Source organism: Odontesthes bonariensis, chromosome 2 (genome assembly GCF_027942865.1).
Source record: "Odontesthes bonariensis isolate fOdoBon6 chromosome 2, fOdoBon6.hap1, whole genome shotgun sequence".
Taxonomy (NCBI): Eukaryota; Metazoa; Chordata; class Actinopteri; order Atheriniformes; family Atherinopsidae; genus Odontesthes; species Odontesthes bonariensis.
Window position 1 is genome coordinate 11,381,145 of NC_134507.1, and position 18,515 is coordinate 11,399,659.

The following is an 18,515-nucleotide window of genomic DNA, read 5'->3' on the forward strand; positions in this document are numbered from 1 at the left end:
AGTATCTTAGCAGTGTGCAGCTAACCACTGTGCTGCAGTGCTGTATCGCTCACTGAGGCTCAGAGGTCCACTGTGGCCAGAGCTGCAGTGGGACACGGCTTCTCTGAGGTATTATGCGATCTTTTTGTAATGCATAATGACGTCCCAGCGGAGCTGTTTGTTGAATCTATGGCTCAGTTGATTGGACTGGGCACGGTGACAACCCAGTTCTTGTACACAGTGCTTTTCCCCAGTGCAGAACCAGAACAAACAAAGTCATCTAAGAGCATAATAAGTGGGACTGGTAGGGTACACATCTGTTGAAATTCGGCAAATTCAACTCAGACCTCTGTGGAAGTTTTCTCACCTGTACTTGATGAATGGCAACCGATGCCCAAGCTAAATTAGCTGTTGCAACCTGGAAAAAAAAAAAGGAAAAGGAAACTTAGTTCCCAGGAACTTCAGAAAAAAAAAAACACAGTTCAGATACATTTCCACATATTACGATATAATCATCTGTTCTGCCCATCAGGCAGCCTCATAATCATAGAAGTTATTCCACAAATTCAGTTCCACTGCTGCCTTTGTATGGGCTGCAATATTTTGGAGACGCAAAATTAAAGCAACACTAAGACTTTTCATAGGAAAAGATGAGTTCAGGGTCCACTCTCAGCAACAAATCCTCAGAAAAGTGACCCTGTTGGACCCCTCAACTCTACAAAGCATTTCAGACCTTTGTAGAGTTGAGGGGTCCAGCTCACTGGTATGGGTTTTTACCTCTGGCTGTAATGTTGCGCGGCTGTTGTCTCAACATAAACACAACGCACTGTACACTACCTGTCCAGCTTCAAATAGAGTGGAGCATTTACAATTTAAAAAGTTAAGATGTTTTCTGCGGGAGACACTATAGATCAAACTGCTCTGCACTGAAGTGGCAAAAAAAAAAAAAAAAATAACTGATCAAGTTTCAAGACAAAAACTACGAAATTCACAATAACACTTGCAAAACTGCCAAGATATTTAGTGTTTGACAAAAACACGAAAGCAAGGAATTGTGTGTTAACTGTTCTTTAAAAAGATGGTTTGTATATGCTTTAATGATTCTGCAAAGCTTATGCGCTTGTCTAATCTTCCTTGAGTGACCAGTTCTTTTCCAGCTCACTGCACTGACATTTTACTGAATGTATCTTATTAGCCCCAAATAGAAAATCCTGTATCAAGTATTTTCCACAATAATCTCATCACCACAATGCAAATAGAGATCTTAATTAGATCCAGATTAAGGATAATACCAGGCTGACTGTTGTGAGCCATGCTCCAGCCTCCAAATCCTGTGTTTTGCCTGGGTCAAACTGACCTCCTGGTGGCTGAGGTTGAAGGGCTCCTTGCCCCAATGCCGATGCAGCTCCAGGATGGCAATGAGGTCCCCGATGGCAGTGAGGATGGGGAGGCACAGGACAGAGTGAACATGGATCCCTGAGTCCTGCCCTGTGCCGTCGGGGAATCTCTCGTCCTGCAAAACAGAGACCCATGACAGTTTTCATTCACTTCAAGCGTAACTGGTGCAATAGCTCATTAATAATTACAAAAGCCCTGAGAAAGATCTGTTCTTGAGCTTGTAGCAACATATAATGTGCTGCAAGTGTTTTGCATCGTTGAAAGAAATTCCTAAATGTTTTAACCTCTTTGATAATAGCATGATGTGTTTTGTTTAGACTTTTTTTAATTTGACCGACTTTGTTTTTGAGACATGTAGGTTTCCTATCACCGAAGACTTTTGCTGACTTTCCTTTCTAACTCTTTTTTTGTCTCTGTCCCTGTTTAGACTGTGAATAAAGAGACTGGCTCACTCTAAGCAAACAGACAAATCCCCCTTAAACTAAAAATGAAAAATTTAGATATAGTTTCTGCTAGCTTTATGGTGCTAAGAACTTGAGATAGGAAGACTTTGTGCGGAGTGTGCTTTCAGAATCAAAATTCTGTAGTCAACATTACAGTGAAACGTTCTTTTGCAGTAATGGGTGAATCTGCTGTGGTTGAAAGACAACAGCCATACCCCCATGATGTCTTCTACTAGCAGTGTTTTGCGAGTCTTGGCAACATAAGCGGCAACGGTTGTTCCAAATGCGATGGGACCAGAAGGGACGAGGCTTGGAGGGCCATCCTTGGCTGCCGTTGGAGCGAATAAACATAAACTCTGTTGAGAAGCACAGACAAAACCAGGTAATGAATAAGAAAATGCCACATGAAGCTTTATGAAATGTATCAGCTAAAGTCACCTGTACTCACATTGTTGCATTCTCCCAAGAAGTAAAGTGCAAAACCATCAGCTTTTGTTGCTGTAGAGACACAGAGATCACAACTGACATCAGCTGTCAATTTCCATCCAGGATATTAGCAAATACAGATGTGCCAGATAAGGCAGTAAGGCAGATATCTTGCATGAAAAGTGTACCAAGGAGAGAGTTACAATCCAATAACAACCTATTAACAATGTCCTACATAAGAAGGGTACCCTGACCGAGGCTTTGACTGCCTTCCAGTTCATCTCAGTCCCAGTCCTCCTTTCCAGTCCCAGTTCACACTCAAATATAGAGCATGCAATACAAAAAGACAACCGAGAGGCTGGTGGAGGAGTCGTTACACAAATGATGAAGAGGCTGGTGATTAGTGTTTTTTTTTTATTGAACTGGTACTCTTTTGATTGGGGCCTAGTTAGCTCTAAAATATTCAATATTTTTGCAAAGTGACTTTGCTCTGCAACAGAAACTGAATGAGGAACTGTGACCATTCATTTGCAAATCATTTTTATTGCTTGTTTTTCATTGGGGCAGCTTTTACCACTGTGGGCAACTTTTGTTAGAAAAGTACCCTGACTTTGACTCCTAACTCACAGCCATGTACTGAGGTTTTTCACCATAGAAAATCCTCCTCTTAAGTTGCTGCAGTGGTATTCAGAGTATTTGACCCCAAGCTCATTCAGAGATGTTTATCCAGGCATTTGTCACAAACAAGCAGGAATTTTTCACAAAAAAAACCCCCCAAAAAACATCAGTGTCACTTTTGGATAGCAGGAACGGTGCGATGTGAACTACAACACAGAGGATCAATGACTTGGTTGATTTGTATTCGCACCTGTTTTGATGATGTTAGACAACTCGTAGAGCAGGAGTTTGTTGTCTCCTCCAGTGTCCAGACGCTGCTCTATGTAGCTGTTGAGTTCGTACACCACACCCTGAATGTTTGTGTCCTGGTACTGCTGGACACAAGACGTACAGAAATTGCAACTCCAGTCTCACATAAACAGTCAGATATGAATTTCAGAAGCAGACAAATCCTAACTCAGAGAGCAAGAGCAAGAGGGGGCCGGTGGTGGTGATGAAAGGGCTTTATCTTCTTGCTGCCTGGCAGACAAATAATTTCCCTCGCTGCTGCACTGTAGCTCAGGGATCCCCCAGCAGCCGCAGGAGGAGGCCACCGGACCCACACTTCTGATTGGAGGCCAGACAATTTCTGCTGCTCAGCCTCTTCTTAAAAGCGCAGTTACGTAAAAGACAGACCTCCTGGCCCGTAAGAGGCCAGAATAATGTCTTTTTCTGCGACTGCAGAGAGTGTGAGGACAGGACAGCAGGGAGAGTGGTGCACTAGAAAGCATCCCCCATGGGATGCCTTCTGCCCTCCCACATCCTGTTTGTACAGACGTATGGATGACGCACTGAAGGGGTTGAGGGGACAACGTTTATTTTCCTATGTGTATGTGTGTGTAAGTCCATTTTACTCTGCAAGGCCCTGCAGTGGACGCTGATACCCAGCCTCCCCTGACGTGACAAACAAAGGTGTGAACATATGTGTGGCAAGGGGGATGTACTTTTTCCTATAATCGTCCAGCCAATTGAGTCTCACATAAGTGTGGAACAAATGGATTTCGGTGGGATTTTGGTGTGGACTGTAAAAGTGTTGAGTGTAAACTTCGAAAACCATTTCATGCTTGTAACATTTTTTTTTTTACACCAGTATGATGAAGTTATTTAAAGGCACTGTTCCGAAGACGGTAAGGACAAGGACAAAGACAAATTGTTGTCAATGTGTTATTAATTTGCATTTTAAAGCACACCAGGACATTTCTGCAGTTGCTGAAGGACAGTTTCAAGCTCTGTACTGACTATAAATTGGTTCAGGTATGGTGTCCATTCATGAATATGAACTCAATTTTGAGGTAAACTAATCAAGCATTAACTTTACCATGACATGTGAAACTGTCACATAAAGTGAGGCTGTATATGTCTTGTACCATAATTCATGAAATTAAGCAAAAACCTACCCTGCTGACTTCTTTAGCTGGCGTGTCATCTGTAAGGAGAAAAAACACAGTATTAACAACTTGAATCCACTTTGTGCATCAAAGACTTTGTGCTGTACTGCATCCTTTGAGCTCAGTGACCAGTTCTGTAGGGACTCAAAGCAAGTTTTCAAGCCAGATTATGTAACCATTATGAGACTAAATAAAACATTTATCCTTCCAGCATAGATGCATCCTTGCAGTATTCATTTTACTCAGTGTTACTCACTGGAACAACCAGTCTGACATTAAGAGTCAATTTGCAGATTTGCAGACTCTTGTAGCCTCTTTGACTGTTAATTATTACTTGTGGAAACAAATGAGAGTATTAAAGCAGTGAATAGGATTTGATATCAGCTTTGATTGTGTTAATAACAAGCTTGGGAGTAATTAGGAAGAGACGTGAAGTAACAGACTTGTGCTCGTTTAAATGGTAGATCTCAAGTCTGACTACACAAATGTGAAGGCTGTCATTGCTGTCAGGATTAAAAAAGACTGGCGGATACTTTGCAGTGGACTCGCGCATTGATGGATTACGAAGGGCCGTCACCACAAGCTGCGAATAAGCAAAACCATATGTCTTCCTCACAACAGTAGTCGAGACACAAGTCTAATACAAGGAGACTTTGCTTAAATCTAGGTGCTTTTAAAACAGAATTAAGAGAAATATTAATTCACCTTGACAAGTGCAAAACTTTGTGGCCTCAAATGCATTTCAGGCTGTTGTGTTTGGACTCAGATACTGAAGTATGCGATAACAATGAAAGCCTCAGCCACTCCTAACAGTTTCTGAACTTGGAGTCTGGGAGTGCTACTTGGGATGAAAATAGAACCATTCACACAGCTCAGGCAGCTCTTCATCACGCGTGGGCCAACAGCACACGAGAACTCTCGCTCCTCAAATCTCTTTTGATCATTTTTCATGTGATCAAACCATGCTTAAAGCTGGACAGACCTTAGAAACTGAAGTGCTGACTGTAGCTGGTGCTCCTTTAAAACAGACCTCTCGGAACATGTGAAGAAAGATATTACAGCCAGCTACGTTGTTTGTTGTTTCAAACATTCCTCCAGTATGCTATGAGTTTCCTAACTTAGCCATGAGACCTATTTTAGAGTGAACCCCTGGCCGGGCATGACGTCAAACAGAGGACAGAGAGCTGCACTTGAAAAAGACTTCAAACATCTTTGAAACAGAAGGAGAAGCAAAACTTTTGTGAAATAGAACTTTTCTTTCTTTTTTTTTTTTTTTTTACTTGCTGTGACCTAAAGATTTAACATCTAAATGCCTTTGAAGGGTCAATCTGTCAAGATTAATAGCTGAAAGTTATGTGAATTTGCTAAAGCAGGTCAACACTACAGCTTCCAGTACAAACAGATGAGTACATATTCATTGTTATTGTAGGATTTTCCAAAAAATAAAAAAAGAAGCAATCTAATCACATTTTCACTTCAAGCCACAAACTCTCTGCTTGTGGGAGAGACACGGTGGGTATGAAAAGACAAACATGTAGAGTCAAAAACCTAATTCACTTTTGGGTGTATCGGTTTCGTTTGAGTGCAGTATGATGTTATGTGGCATATTCTGTGTACATTGTCTAGTATGTACAGGACATCCAATGTCAAATGTTATTTGAGCTCTGTGAAAGAGGGCTGTGTAAATAAACCTAATTTGACCATAAAGATAAAAACTTTGCAAAAACATACCAGGAAATGTAATATGCAGCGCTTATTTGGACTGCTACCTACTCCAGACTATTTCATTTAAAATAAATGTGCAGTGCCTCGCTGTCTGTGGTGTTTGATAGCAAAAGCAACATGTGAAGATGCCTGGTTAACCTCAAGCTATGAGCAGCACGGTTTTCCTTCCGCTGGGACTTGAGTGCTACGCTCTCAGGCCCCCCACAACTACTTAGCTGTTGCATGAGTAGGCGGCACCCTCTCACCCTTCTCTCTGCGTCCACAGGAGGAAGAAGGATCACTGGTGGGTGGTGGGGGATGGGGCTGGGTCAGAACTGACAAATGCAGGCGGATAAAAGCATCGAGACTAAGCGGGAAAGGTAATGCAGCTAGGGAGAAGTAACATTTTAGAACTGTAGTGTTACGCACCATAAATGAAGCGAAAAGTTTGGTCTTTGGCCCTTTTAAATAAGAGAGTTTCAGTCCAGGTTGACTCTCACTGTCAAGGAGAGAAGCTTTTCACCGTCTAGTGTAGTTGGTTCTGAACAATACGATAGTATTGTAAAGTGCGGCAGCGCCAAAGACTGCAGCAATGCAGATGCACAAGATTAGGTCATTACACCAAACCATTAAAATACAATACTGATCAAAAATGCATATACCTGTAACAAAAATCAATCTAAACTATGGTTGTTAAGATATATTGGCGATAATTAGCATATTAAAAAACATGAAATATTTGGATATAATAGTTTCCAAAAAAAAGGAGATGAGAAATCAAACTATGAAGATGATTTAGTTAATGAAAATTTTTTTCATTGCAATAATATCATAATTATCAATGCTTTTGGCCACAATAATCGCGCAGTGAAAGTCTTCTGTCGTGACAGCCCCGTAGGCTTTCAGGGTCCCTAAATACTCAATGTCCTCCTGAGGAAACGGTGACCCAGCTGTGTTTGTGGTGTTGCAAGTCATATTTACAGTGGGCACACGTTCTCTGCCAACATTTCACGTGCCAGGATCCCGTGCAATCAGAGAGAGCATTCAGCACTGTGTCTGCACATTCAAATATGTGTAAGGAGCCACAAAGTAACAGAAAGGAGTTGTACATGTTGTAAATGAAGAACCTTCTCGCACCTTTAAACCACACATGGATACAATAGCAATTGCCCTTTAAATTTGATCCAGGGTGAAAACCAGGTGTCTGGTTGGACCAGTTCCAGTAGTTTGGCTAAAGTATGCATGCAGAGTCATGCAAGCTTTCAGTGGGTGCAGGTCCAGCATGTCTCTCATATTCCTGATTTTCCTAGAAACCAGAGAGAGCAGCTGGATATTCTGCCGTGAGTTTTTCTTCAGTGTGGATGAAAAGTGAGCAAGAAAATGTAAAGACTGATTTTCTTTTCTACCACTACAAAATATAGGAGAAAATTTAAAGAGAATTTGCTTGCAGCAACAATAACATCTCTGTTTCATCAGATATGTATCATGGGATTAACTCCAAAGAGACAGTTATCCCTGGGGCTGAGAGATAAGGCGTACTTCAGGTGCATGTGCAAATCTGTGGGTTTTATCCCCATTCAATGTTCTCAGTCATCAGCACAAGAACAGACAGAAACAGTCTGTTAACACTGTCCCATATTTTCTGAGACCTGCTGTGCTTTTAGTAAATACGGGGGGAGACTGCTGACCTGTTCTTTGTATTGTGAGTGAGCTCGCAATATATTTTAAGAGAACAACAAACACAACAGTCTAGCAACTCCTGAGCAAAACAGAGGCTGAACCGACTTCTTCTACAAACTCTGATACATTATTCAAACTTCCTGGTAACCTTGAAAAACTTAAGTTCATACATTTTGCTGCTCCGTGCTTGCCTGGTATCATCTCTGGATTTGTGCTATAAGGCTCCCGTTGAGATTCATTTCTGCTCATAATGTTCACCGCAGTTCACTGCCCACTATCTAGCTTTACATCTGTAACGGTTAGAACAGACCAGCGGGGCACACAGCAATGATGTCAGACAGGAGAAACGCTCTTCATGGTCTTAAACAACTAAAAACGTATTCTTGTTCCTATGCTGCATTTACAACAAAACCGTCAAAGGGTTTTTGTCACCACACAAGAATTCTTTGATAATAATAATAACAATAATAATAAACTTCTCTCCATATTTAAAGGATTAGACTAAAAACGTCAACTTGTAACTGTTTCTTATGACTGGTATTTGTTTACAACAATGTTTATTATGTTGTGAAGTAACTTCCTGCCTTCTTCTGCTGCTGCATCTAATTTCTGAACTGAACTTGAGAGTAACTATTTTGAGAGTAAAATGATACCAGATGCCAGATCAAGAAGACTCCATTTTATGTTTGTGCAAATCATAGATAAGTATAATCTCAACATTTCTGAGCCTCTGAAATGTGGACAAAGCGTTCTTTAGCATAAGTGCAGAGAAAGACCCACTGTGCAACTACACTGCAGTAATACTGACGACAAACACTCCGTCAGCATGACTATGCTAATTCCCAACCACCGAGAAAGTCCATATTAGGAGGTTGAAGGGCTGGTGGTGGAGTAAGGCATACGACCTTTCTCATTTAGTCACCCCCCCTCCCCAATTTGCTTAGCCTACTTTCGCTCATTGTTTAGTAATTTCGGCACACAGCTTTGATTTAGGTTAGGAAAAGGCTGTGCTATTGTTTAAAACACAGTATAAAACGGTATAAACCTGAACATTCTTGATGAAGTGTTAGCATATGACAACTTTGGTTTGAATTTGTTCAGAAACGTCGAGATTATATGGATTTGTGGTGTGCAAAAACTAAAATATCCCGTTATGTTGACTGGGCTGTTGGAATGAAACATTCAAAATCTTATTCTGGAGCAGATCACTAAGTGAAAATGTCAGTATCCATACAGGTAAACTCCCCATTCATGCTCGGATATGAACCGTGCTCTGCGGGTTCAGCACTATCTGCGATCAAAAACTTCTGATCACTGTCACAGTGCCCTGATCTGAGGAGTGCAAACCCTCCCTTTCACATCAGGTGATCACTCCAGACAGCAAAGTGACAATGATTCCGAAGCTTTCCATCCCCGAAACAGCGGATCACACGCCTGCCTTCATCCAGAGCACAGTTTGTTTCCAATTTTTAATGAGATCTCACCCACTCGGATATTGACAGATTGACCCTGTGGATATAAAGCGACATGTTGCCTAAATACATCTACCACATTTTAGAGTTCAAGTACTGCTCTGAAAAAAGGAGAAAAATTCAAGGCATGCTTCAAGGAGCTGAAGTGCAAAAAAATTCTGTAACAGACAGCCATATCCACAGATACTTAGATGGAAAATTGAACACTGGAGCTTTAAGTACATCCGCATTAACAAAGATTATAGTTCACATTTAAGTACAAAGGTCTCCGCTAAGCTGTTAGATGAGATGCGGTAATAAATTATTCGAAGAAGAATCCAAAGGATATGAGTGGCTCTGGTCCCTCAGTCAGCCGAGTCTAAAGTGTACAATACTTGATGGGTGCTTTATTGATCTGCCGCCACAGATACAGTCTCCTACAGAATGCTCGGCTCGAAGTGACTCAGCAGTCAACATGTGTCGACCTAGCGGTTGTCCGGCATCGACCTGCTGCACACAGGATGTGCAGCTGCCAAAAGCAGTAGTCTTCTTCTTTTTGTATAACATGCCCCCTGCTTACCAAGATGGTTGTTTACTCTTTTTCATTCCAACTCACCTCACCCACCTGTTTCATACAATACATTTTAAATATAAAAGCCTAGTAGCCTAACAGTTCATTTTTTTATTTATTTTTTTTAAATTTTTTTTAAGAATTTTATCTTTCTAAGCCTCACTTTTAGTCATTTTTCACTGTATTGAGTTAAGAATTACATTGAACATCCCTGAAATCGCAAAGATAGAACAGCCAAAGATCCTGTTCAACATTGTTTTGGAGCTGAGAAACAGATTAGCCAATTTCAACTTCACTCAAACTTTGGAATATTCTAGCATTAATTGCAGTTTAAAATGAAAAAAAAACAAAAAAAGAAAGAAAGAAAGAAAAAAAGGAGAGATATTATATCCTCTCATTGTGTGATTTCAACCTGACATTCTGCGTGGAGCTGGCATGTTCTCCCTGCGTTTCTCTGGTTGCACAGGCTTCCTCCTACAGTCCAAAGACACGCATGCTGGATTCACCTTAGGTGTGAATATGGTTGTCTCTGTGTCTGCACTGACGGACTGGCAAACTTAGGTTAGGCAGGGATAACAACTTTCACACTTTCACAAAAATGTTTGGTTCAAGATAATTTCAGTTGTTTTTCAGACGACACAAACAAGTGTTCTCAACAACCGCAGGAGCACCCACTGATCCCTCTATAGGAGGCCTGCTGGTCCTCCCTCCTGATGGAAAGCCCTGCAGGTGAGCCAGATCTCTTATCACAGTTGAGGGATATGAGCTTCCACTACACAAACGCAGCTTTGTCTGCTTGCGACCCGCCTCTAAACACAACTCAGAGACAGTGTCAGCTGCTGAACAGCTCGGCCCGGATCCTTCCCTCTGGTGATGGGTCAAGAAAGCCAAGTGACTCAGTCCTCCACAAAGTTTTCCATCTTTAATCATGCAGGCATACCAGCTTGTGGGGTTACATTACCTCGTTAAAGTGATTAGTTGATTCATTTTCAAAAAAATGTTGAGAAGTGATTACATTTTTAACGAATAAAAGTCAAAGAAACAAAATGTGAATGTTTTCTGTTAGCTGCCTCTGAAATACAATCCAAATGTGTCCCACTATTCTGTTTTAGAGGAAATGTCCAAAATAATCTGAATACAAGATTTGTATGGATGAAACAAATCATCTAAAAACTGTCACCAAAACTCTGCTGGACTGTGTTTTTATATGCATTGTTTTGTTTTTTTTACATTTTCTTGATTAAATAAAAAAAATGATTAAATCAACCAATTAATCAGTGATGAAAAGAAATGTTAATGTTAAATTTTGCTGAGGCAAAATTTCAAAATTTGAACAGCTTTTCCTTGCACACAAATGTCCACGAGGAGACACAAGATCTAAAAATAGTATGTACAAAAACAAAGCATAAAAATCTATCGAAATTGTACATTCTAAAAATGCAGCGACTACAATATACCTTATCGGACTGCTGACTTTACAACTCTATTTGTATGAGCTGAAATGCCCAAACTAAGTCTAACAAACGGACACAGCCAGTTGCATTTACACTGTGTGCCTGTGTGTGTGCGTTTGTGCACTCTGCAGAGGCCACACACGAGTATCGAGGGGCCTCTGAGTGGGCGCATCAGAGGGTTTGGGATTTATTAATTACCTCGTAACAGAGAGTAGCGTGAAGTAAACATTGCCAGTGGGACACTTGTCAAGAGAGGTGTGATGGTCAAATGACTTCAACAAGATTCGGGAAAATTGCATTAAGTCTGTTGTATGACTGCTCAGTAATCAGTCATAATCTGAAGCTATACAGTAAAATAAACAAGATAACAATACGGTAAAAACAATTATTTGGTTATTATGACATAAGGATATTTGTAAAATAAGGAGAAGCAGATTCAGCTGAATTAAGCATCAATGTGGCGGCTGTAACGCAGACACACACTCTTGTGTACACGCACGAACCAACTGATTTATGTAATCCAATGTTGTCCGTCACATGATAAGTAAGAACAAGACTGGCTTCAGGGATCGCTTGCAGGAAGCAGTGGCTATCTTAGTGATGGTCACATGATGATAGGTCCTGCTGCTGCTACAACTGGGAGAAAAAAAGAAGAAAAAAAGAAGATCGATCTTATCTCTCAAAAGAGTGACCTCAAAAATGAACATAGAAGTTCGTGTTGACTTTCATCAGGACCAGTATAGACCTGCCATGCTACTTTAGCACAAAAGGGGAGATTTATCTTTACGTTATGAATGCTGAATCCAGCCATGGTTCCAACAACACCGACCATTCAGTCTGTTTGAGGAACCAAGATTATACAGTGCTTGTCATCTAAATGAATACAGCCACTATAGAGCTATAGAGAAGCTGGTGTGGTGCCAAACTGTCTGCTCATCATGGTGTGCCAGAAGAAGTGGACTGTGATATTACTGATACAATGTAAAGATCAATCCAGAGAGGAACTTATGGAATTATAAGAACGCTGCCAGGCTGATTTCTGACGGTTTCACTGAGTCTGGTTGCCTCTAGCTCTGCTCAAGAGCGAGTGGCAGAATATTGTTTGATACCAGAACTATAGATGAAAATCAAAGGATATCAAAAGTATTCCAATATATCGGCACCGATATAAAAAAAAAAGACAAAATTGAGTCCTCCTCCCCCAAACTGTAAATAAAGAATTACATTAAAACAAACAAACCAAACACAGTGGCTGCATATGCACGTAATCAATTTCCAAATAAAAGGTCAGGGAGAAAATGATGTAATATGGATAATAACAAGCAAACCTAAAAAGGAAGAACAAAATCCAAGAAAAAGGGGCCTTGTTTTTTTCTGTTATCTCACTAATGTTTGCAAATAGAATTAATAAAAAAAAAAAAAAATTTTTACTCCAAAAAATGTCTATATTGTCGCTTGTTTTAAATATCTCACAAATAACCCCAGGACACCACATACGTGTGTGCTGTCCATCACATATACTTCAAACTCAAAACATTTATTGCTGAGGACACGGGGAAGTGCAGTGCTGAGTGTCACATTAACTGGATGTCCAATTTCAGTTTCTGTTACTCTGACAGAACTACTGCTTGCATGTGATGCATTTATGCGTCATCCACCACATGCAAATCCCCAATTTACGGGAAACATTGCAATAAAATGAGGCCACAGTTACAAGAAGAACATTTGTGACCTCAACAACTTAGTTCCTGGTTATGGCGTTAAGGCAAGCAAACAAATACTAGGTGAATTGGCACTTGATTATTATTAAGCAACATGCTTAGTTAGTATTAGCCCTGCTCTTCTGGCTCTCTTCACGTGTTTTGACTGTATGTGCAGCAACGCACATGAACTGCACATTGGGTATATTCGGAAAGCTGTCCACCTGTCAAAACAGCTTCATTATGAGCACATCTCTGTTTTCTCAGCTGATTGCAAGTGACGATTTCTGGAACCTCTGAATCTTGTAGCATCAACTAACCAAAAGTTGGCATGCGAGGTGCTCAGGGGACATACTTTGAATCATAGCAATAGAAAATAATGGTGCATTCTGTCTGCCCCTGAACTCAGAGGTCAGAGCTGGGAATGACGTTACCTCAGAGCAGAAAGCCAGAATGATTTGCTCATTGCTGTGCTAGCTGAGGAGACCAAATGTTAGTAGCTGTACAAGCTGATAAGAATGCAATATGCTATACTTTGCACATTCAAACCCACAACAATATGTTTACTGATAAAAGTGGGACAGTAGGCCGCTATGTGTGTGACTGATTAAATACGACATGAACTGTCAGAAACGATAAACGGCTTTAACTGCTGCTATAACCGTTTTTTTTAGGGTGGGGCAGTCATGTTGAATTTTTGATGTTGAGGTTGGCGTGTGGGGGGGTAGATTTTACCAACTAGAAATTGGACTTCCAAAGCGAAGACATTACTTACAAGGGCTCCCTTCGTGTTCACTAAGAGGAATTATTTGAGAGCAAAATCCTACAAACTTGTTGCATATGCTATGTACTGTATTTACTGTATTAATCATAAATCATTAAGTAATAAGTATGGTCACTATTCATTTTACTATGATGAAAAATGTTCTCTCGATCTAAAAGTTTCACTTTTGTATGACTATAAGAGCTTAATTTTGCTGTGCTGTACACTTCCTGCTCCTCCGGCTTTACGCCAATTACGGGACCAAAACTGTACTTTGCATCAAGTTTAAACACTTTCAAAAGCATGTCATCGCACTTTAAACAGTCAGCGATTAACAGGCCTTTCCGCATGCTAATCAAATGTGAAACTTGCTTGAATTAAGTTGTTCATTACAATGCAAATCAATTGCTGTTCATTGTGAACAATAAATGGCAATGGGACACCTTCCCCACACAAGATTCATATCCATGCAGACGGATTTTCCTGCCATGTTCAAAGAGAAGGAATGTAAAAACACATCTAAAATGTCAAATAGCAAATCACACAATAAACAACAGTCATGTTAACGAGGTGGATTTCTTTTTTTGCATTTATACTTTTTGAGTATTCTTTAAAAAGTAAGGGCTCTTTTACACCAAACCGAGGTTGACTACCAGCGGGATTTCCTTGCGTCTCCTGCGTTTGAGGAAAAACACAGCACGTAAACACACTGCAAAGACTACGTTCAGCTGCCAGCAATGGCGTACCCTCTACGCCTGCGCAAGAGGACATAATTCTCCCTTACAGAAGGGGCAGCAGTCTTTTTATGCTATTCAACAAAGGAGCATTAGACCGAAGTGCTTACTATCACACCAGTCGTTTGCTCACTATTGAAGTTTGTGTGTAGTTTAACGATATGGCTAATGAGAACGAAAAAAACAGGAAGAGGCAAAGCTGAAAAATAAGGAGAAACCACACCAAGTGGTTGAAATAATTGATTCTCCAGCTTTGCTGAAGAGTCAGTCAGAGAGATCTTTCTCACCGACAGATCAGACATTGATTCAATGCTGAATCTGCTGAACGCGGCCCAACAGCGCAGATGTTGCTTTACGCACCAAAGAGACAAGAGAGACAGATGTTCACAAATGCTCCAGACATTCCTGATGGCTGATTTTCAACTTGTTGTATAAGGCCCAAAATATTACTTTCATGTAAATAAGTTGGAGGAATTTTATTTTTTTACAACTTAAACTGTGTCCGTACGGTGGCCCTAAAGAGCCAAACGCAACCACATTTTACATAGCATGACCACAAAAGAGAAAACAGAGAATTTAGCAAAGGAACGGATGAGATAATAGTAGTAGACACCGAAAAGAGGAAATGACATCAGTCTGGTGCAAAATAAATCCAATCACAAGTCCAATCACAAACAAGATATGTCTTAGGTACTTTCGTTTATGGTCAGTTTTCTCTTTTGTGGCCATGTTTTGTAAACTTTGTTTGCTATTTGCACTTCGGGGCCACGGTACTTTTGTAACAGAGAGTAAAAAAAAATGTAATCATCAGGGGTGGTAGGAAATGATGCGATGTCCTTTAAAATGACAGTCTGCTTACTCAGAATCCAGATGTTGGCAGTTAAAATGTCAAAATTTAAAGATATCTATAAAACTGACAACAACAAATTGCTTTCTACTCTCTCTTGAGTAGATTTCTTTATGGATAATCTTTAACTTTACCTTATTTGAACTTGAAATTTTGTCATTTTGGAGTCAGCAGTTTGCTATAATCAAAATAGTTTGCTTAATTTTTCTGATGAACAAACTGGAGTTGTCAATGATGTGGTAACTGAAAACCGACTATAAAATAATGAAAAACATGTGGGTTTTTTTCCTCTAATAAATTATGCTGTGTTATTAAGATTTATGAATCAGTGCTAATTTTCACAGGCTACATGTGCTGTGACATGAGCTATATGGGAAAACTTAGTAATTCTTACTTGGCGCCAGCAAGGATTGTTAACATAATGGCCTCTATTTGATATCTGTCAACCTAAACACACACACATTCACACGGCATACAGGAAATAGTTTGGAAACATTCTAAAATCTGAGAAACAAACAGAAATTTTTGAATGCCTCATGTAGAAAGCAGCTCCAAAATGTGACAAATCTATCCTCTGCCAGTTTCTTCCTTCAACACACCCACACCTCGAGCCAGCACCACCCCCCACCACTACCACCAGCACCACCCCCACCCCTCCCTTGGGCCCCCTTCAGCCGGGCTGCATGTCTCTGGAGGTCGCCTCTGACGTCAGCAGCTCGACTGGGCAGAGTGCCAGCCCCGTGGGCCCTTGATGGATGTGGTTGGTCTGAGAAACAGTCTGCTGTGTGTGGAGCGCGCAGCACAAACTCAACTCGGCCCGCTAAAACACATTTAATGAACCGTGAAGACCCGACAAGCTTGTTCCCTCTCCTCCGTCTTCTGTCTATCACAGACTCTAACAATTAAAGGGAGACATATGCGAAGATGAGCGATTTGTACCGCAAATGGCCGGGATAATAAATAGAGCCGGCAGAGCCACACTCCGCCTCGGCTCTGGTTCTCCGTTGGTCTTAAAAAAAAATCTATCAGTTTTTCATAACACACACGCAGGGAAGCCTGTTTTTGTGGTGGACTAATGGGGAATTTGTATGAGATTATGGGAATTAAATAGGACAAAAGTTGAACTGAAGCAAAATTTTACAGAAATTACAACCCTGCGTCAGTGCAGCCCGCAGAAATCTGCTGATCCAATCATTACGTCACAGTGATCCCGAGAGTTGCAGCAGTGTCTGTGCATGTGTTTGTCTGTGAGTGTGCAGATGTGTAGGAGGGGTTTACCTGCAGGCCTGCTGCTGGTCTTCCTCTTTAGCCATCTGTCCAACGTCTCTGCACTCACACTCTCCAACACAAATTCGTCCAGCATCTGCGGGTGCAGCGAGAGGTAGGCCTTCACTTTCTCATCTGTCAAGCCTGTCGAGAGTGAGAAACAAAACCTGTGTTGGTTCTTGCATTGCGCCATGGTGTGCCGTTGTGACAAAGCAAAGAAGTTGGGAGATGTTGCGCAAAACTTACAGAAATGCCGGGAAAGTGATAAGGAGAGACACAAAAGTCGTAAGTAGATGGAAATCGTGTCTCACAGTAATCCAGCAGGTAACCCAAACAACTGCACAGGCCAGAAACAGCCATTTGTGTCTCTTTACTGCGAAGTGAGAGCGGCAGCAGCAGGCCCAAGGTTTCAGCTAGAGCTCTCAGCTAGCCGGGCTCGCTCACTTATGTTTACTGTAAAGCTGCATCTCCGGGGATAGGCGCCTCCAACAGAGGCAGGAGGATAAAGGAAGACTCAATTGTGCTTAATAGGCAATTAGGTTCTTGAGAGCTCGCTAAGTGCTGCTGTTTACTATCTTTGTTGTCAGGGAAAAAAGCAGTTTGCCAGAGCGTCATTGAGGGAAAGTTGTTTTTAATACACCCGCTGGCGTCTGAGAGGCAGTCGTGATGCACTTGGAAACCACCATGTTTGGGTCACTCATGCAGATAGAGCAAATGTCCAAAACAAAGACGTGTAACTGCCTGGATTCAGCCAGGAGTCGTCATCTCACAATGGGTGAAGTTACGTTTTCTCACACAACGTCTGGTTATCAGCAGCGTCGGTGTGGACTCTTCTCAAAAAGGATGCAGCTGGAAGGCAAGTGTTTCGCCACCAGACACACACACACGCACATATATAGCAAAGTCCTGGATGAATGGCAGGGCGGTGAATGGATACAGGCCCTTGTGGACAACACAACCATGCAAGAGGTTGGCATAGACTTGGGTGATGTGCCAGATGACAAAAGAAAACCAGATGATAACCAGAGATATTAAAAGTATTTCACTTGCAGGTAACCCGTTTTCAAATGTGCAGCAGAGGAAGAACTTTTAGGTTCAATTCAATTTTAGAATCATAACATCCCTTATTCCGGTAAACACGCCAAGAAGCAACAAGCAACCTTTGATCTATTCCCTCAGAACAAATCATTTGATCCTCCAACGATGGATCATCTGCTCCAAATGTTATTGCGTGTGAGTGTGTGAGTATAGGTCGAGTGGGCTTGCGGTTGTGGGCAAATAAGGCAAACAGAGGTGGGGGTAGGTTAGGAGGCAGTAGAGGACGCTGCAGTCTGACGCTGTCCAGACACGAGACACAGCTCTTCAAGAGTGCAACGCCTCACGAGACTCCTGGCTGGCTCTGACGCACATCGGCAGAATACAGCTTAATAAATCAGAAAGAAGTTTAGGGGGAGAGGGGGTGGGGTGAAGGTAGCTGCTGGGGACAGAGATACACACTGAGAGAAGAAAAAAAAGGGAGCCCTGCAAAAGACCCTTACGACTTTGTCCTATTTGAAACACAAAGAGTGCTCTATGGTTAGTGACACTAAAGAAAAATAAAAAACAAGGGCGCAGTGTAAATTTATGAATGCAAGTTTTGTGTCAAAGGGCTCTGAAAATTATGTAGCAATCATATGTGTGCACTTCTACAAAAATAGGCATATGTCTTATAACCACAGGGCAAGAAGAAACAGCAGCGATCAGATTGTTGCGATGAGCATGAAGAGGCTGCCTTTTTGGACACATGTTTGTGTTTAAAAATACACGTTCAAACGAGCAAAGACTGGTGAAGAAAAAAAAAAAACGAGGGGGTTTTATGAAGCCCTATTGGCAAAGAAAGATAGAGGCTCTCTTGAGCAGGGTACTATTCTTTTTTGTTTTACATTTAAGATTAACTTTAGAGAACTAAAGATGAAGCTTCATAAAGAATAAAGTCAGCAGTATCAGTCAGCTGATAAGTATCAGGGCAGAATTGGCTTAAAAAACTGTCAAGAAATCACGTTAAAAGCAATAAA

At 41.2% G+C, this 18,515-nt stretch overlaps 1 protein-coding gene across 3 annotated transcripts in view; it reads right to left on the reverse strand.

Annotated features, from left to right (window-relative positions):
• pde10a (phosphodiesterase 10A) overlaps positions 1–18,515 on the reverse strand; it is a 38,110-nt gene that overhangs the window by 9,942 nt on the left and 9,653 nt on the right. For 2 of the 3 annotated variants that reach the window (XM_075477019.1, XM_075477030.1), the window contains exons 2-8: positions 16,474–16,605; positions 4,301–4,329; positions 3,115–3,238; positions 2,269–2,318; positions 2,036–2,176; positions 1,337–1,492; positions 347–397 (exon numbers count right to left, since the gene is read on the reverse strand). In XM_075477019.1, coding sequence (XP_075333134.1) covers positions 347–397; positions 1,337–1,492; positions 2,036–2,176; positions 2,269–2,318; positions 3,115–3,238; positions 4,301–4,329; positions 16,474–16,605 — 683 coding nt within the window. The remainder of the gene's footprint in view (positions 1–346; positions 398–1,336; positions 1,493–2,035; positions 2,177–2,268; positions 2,319–3,114; positions 3,239–4,300; positions 4,330–16,473; positions 16,606–18,515) is intronic. The other variant, XM_075477026.1, reaches the window with a different exon arrangement.